Source organism: Neltuma alba, unplaced genomic scaffold, assembly GCF_004799145.2.
Source record: "Neltuma alba isolate B1F8T4 unplaced genomic scaffold, ASM479914v2 tig00003888_pilon, whole genome shotgun sequence".
Lineage (NCBI taxonomy): Eukaryota > Viridiplantae > Streptophyta > Magnoliopsida > Fabales > Fabaceae > Neltuma > Neltuma alba.
Genome location: NW_021633468.1, coordinates 681 through 3,469, shown reverse-complemented (window position 1 = coordinate 3,469; position 2,789 = coordinate 681). Strand labels below are relative to the sequence as shown.

Genomic DNA, 2,789 nt, shown 5'->3' with positions numbered 1-2,789 from the left:
AAAAAAAAATCATTTGCGGAGTATACGATTCCCATGGGACGCTCCACATGTGATCATGACTCCAGGCACTGGATAAGGGTTTCCACGTCACTTGCGTGTTCGGACAACACGTCGCCTTCCTGACAATCGTCCAACAAAAACCTCTGTTTTCCCGAAAAAAAGCAAGTTTGGCCCTCATCCAAAACCGACACGTGTCCGTTTATCTCGACCCTTCCGGCCATGCTCTGCCGCGAGATTCCCGCCAACGGGCGCCTCCGTTTCCGGTTACCGGTCTCCCTTTCTCTCTCAAACCGTACCACCAGCGAATCGAAACCTTAGCATTATTCTCTCTCAGGGATGAGTTTCTATAACTTCCATTGCGGCCTCGCCATTTTTTGTATTCGCTAAGGAAACATGCTTGTCTGATGTTGGTGGATGGCTTGAATTTTCCGGCAAGCTTGGATTCTTCGTCGCCGGTGGCGAGGATGACCGGCTCCCCGGTATGATGCGGTTGTGATTCCTTGTTTGTTTACTTGGAAATGTTAGATCTATTCATCGTGGCTCACGTTCGATCAAAAACCTGGTTCCACAAGAGAAAAAAACTGGCTTCATTTGGTTGATTCCTTCTGATGTTTTCTACGAAATCGGATTGCCAATTGTACAGCTCGTACAGTTAGATCTTTTTTAAAAAGAATTTTCCTTCTTTGTTTTACGTGTTCCTTGTTGGGTTTTTGAGAATGTACAGTCAGTGTTTGAGATGACGAGGTTTGAAAGAAGTTGAACCATCTTCTTATTCTGGGTTGTTTCTGGCATTTCGGTGTAGCTTTTGAGGGTTATAAAGTGGCGAAAATGAGCATGAGTGAGAGCGATGCCGAGGAAGAATCGACACAAGAAGTTCAAGTCCCGGCTGATATTGATTGGCATATGCTTGATAAATCGAAGTTTTTCTTCCTTGGTGCTGCCCTTTTCTCAGGGGTTTCAGCAACTCTGTACCCGATTGTTGTATTGAAAACGAGGCAGCAAGTAGCTGAATCCCGAGTTTCTTGTATCCAAACTGCACTTTCACTTATTAGGAATGAGGGTTTTCGAGCATTGTACAGAGGTTTTGGTACTTCCTTGATGGGTACAATTCCAGCTCGAGCACTATATATGGCTGCCCTGGAGATTACAAAGAGTAATGTAGGCACTGTCACGGTTAGGTTAGGGCTTGCCGAACCAACTGCGGCTACTATCGCCAATGCTGCTGCAGGTTTGAGTGCTGCCATGGCAGCTCAACTCGTGTGGACCCCCGTTGATGTTGTGAGCCAAAGGTTGATGGTTCAAGGTGGTTGTAATTCAAATAATCCAAAGGCTTCGGCACATCTATATGTCAACGGGATTGATGCATTCAAGAAAATTCTGATCACAGATGGTCCCAGAGGTTTGTATAGGGGGTTTGGGATATCCATTTTGACATATGCACCCTCAAATGCAGTTTGGTGGGCTTCATACTCTGTTGCGCAAAGGCTGATTTGGAGTGGAGTTGGTTACTACTGGGGCAAGAAAGATGATAAGAACAGCGATTCTGTGGATGATGTATTAAGGCCAGATTCGAAAACTGTAATGGCAGTTCAGGGAGTCAGTGCAGCAATGGCTGGTGGCATGTCTGCCCTCATTACAATGCCACTAGACACGATCAAGACAAGACTTCAAGTCTTGGATGGTGATGAGAATGGCCGTCGAGGACCAACAGCTATGCAGACTGTGAGGAAATTGATTAAGGAAGGTGGTTGGATGGCCTGCTACAGAGGGTTGGGACCTCGATGGGCTTCAATGTCAATGTCTGCAACAACAATGATCACCACATATGAGTTTTTAAAACGGCTTTCAACAAAGAATCAAGAAGTTCTGACAAGGTAGAAGATTTACAACAAAAGAGAAAACAGAGAGAAAAGAGGTTTTTCCCCCTCTCTTCTGTGTCTAACTCTTCTTACTCTCCTCTTATCTCATCTTTCCCTCACTTTTTTGCCTTTTCACCTTTACCTAGCCAGCATGACTGCTTGGTCAATGTAGGTTATTGCTGGTACCTTCATATATATGTGTGTGTGTGATGGAAATAAATATTTTCTTCCAATGCACCTGTGTTTTTTGAGTCTCGGTTGAAGCTATGCAAATGCTTAGCTGTGGTGTCAAAGTTGGACGGTTCGGTGTCAAGCCATAGATGACTACTGTTGGGAAAATCTAATCATGCGACTGTAGGGAAACCTTTGTTTAATTTCTGGATATTGATATCAAAGAGTTCTTTACAGTTGAATTGAAGCATAATTACCCAGGGTTTGAAAAACTTTCTACCTTCTGATTACTTTTTCTTGGTCCGTTAGTAATTTCATATGGAAAACCCATGCGGCTTGATTGAGTAGGTTGCTACACTGGAGTTTGAGCCGCACATCTAGGGATGTGCAACATACCCCAAGCCCTACAAGGATTGCAAGAAGTTGCTCTCTTGGATTTATGGATATGTCAGGTTCTTTAGTATGATATCTACCCGCTTCACCAACCTAAACCTAGACTTGGTAGCGTATGTCTATTTATCTAGGTAGAAATGCATAAGCACAGCTTGCACTCACTATAACTAGCCAGTATGATCTTTAAAATACAAATAATGGACCTCTATGTTTTGCAAACTTGGGAGCAGACCGTTATGCAAATTACCATCTGCAAATCTTTGGATACAAACCTCTAATTTCAACTGTGGTTACCATTCTATAATTTCACTTTTCCCTCAGCAGTTCCATTAGCAATTTCCAACCAGGCACCCATTTCTCGTGATA

The 2,789-nt window shown here is 43.6% G+C and overlaps 1 protein-coding gene across 1 annotated transcript; it reads left to right on the top strand.

Moving 5' to 3' along the window:
- Positions 1 to 326: 326 nt before the first annotated feature.
- LOC114742787 (solute carrier family 25 member 44-like) lies at positions 327 to 2,302 on the top strand. Its single transcript, XM_028931002.1, has 2 exons — positions 327 to 479; positions 803 to 2,302. Exon 2 carries the CDS (start codon positions 829 to 831, stop codon positions 1,876 to 1,878), a length of 1,050 nt encoding a protein of 349 aa, XP_028786835.1. The 5' UTR covers positions 327 to 479; positions 803 to 828; the 3' UTR covers positions 1,879 to 2,302.
- The last annotated feature ends 487 nt before the right edge of the window (positions 2,303 to 2,789 follow it).

Coding starts and splice junctions, on each gene's coding strand:
- LOC114742787 (XM_028931002.1), top strand. CDS start 829: ATGAGCATGAGTGAGAGCGATGCCGAGGAAGAATCGACACAAGAAGTT.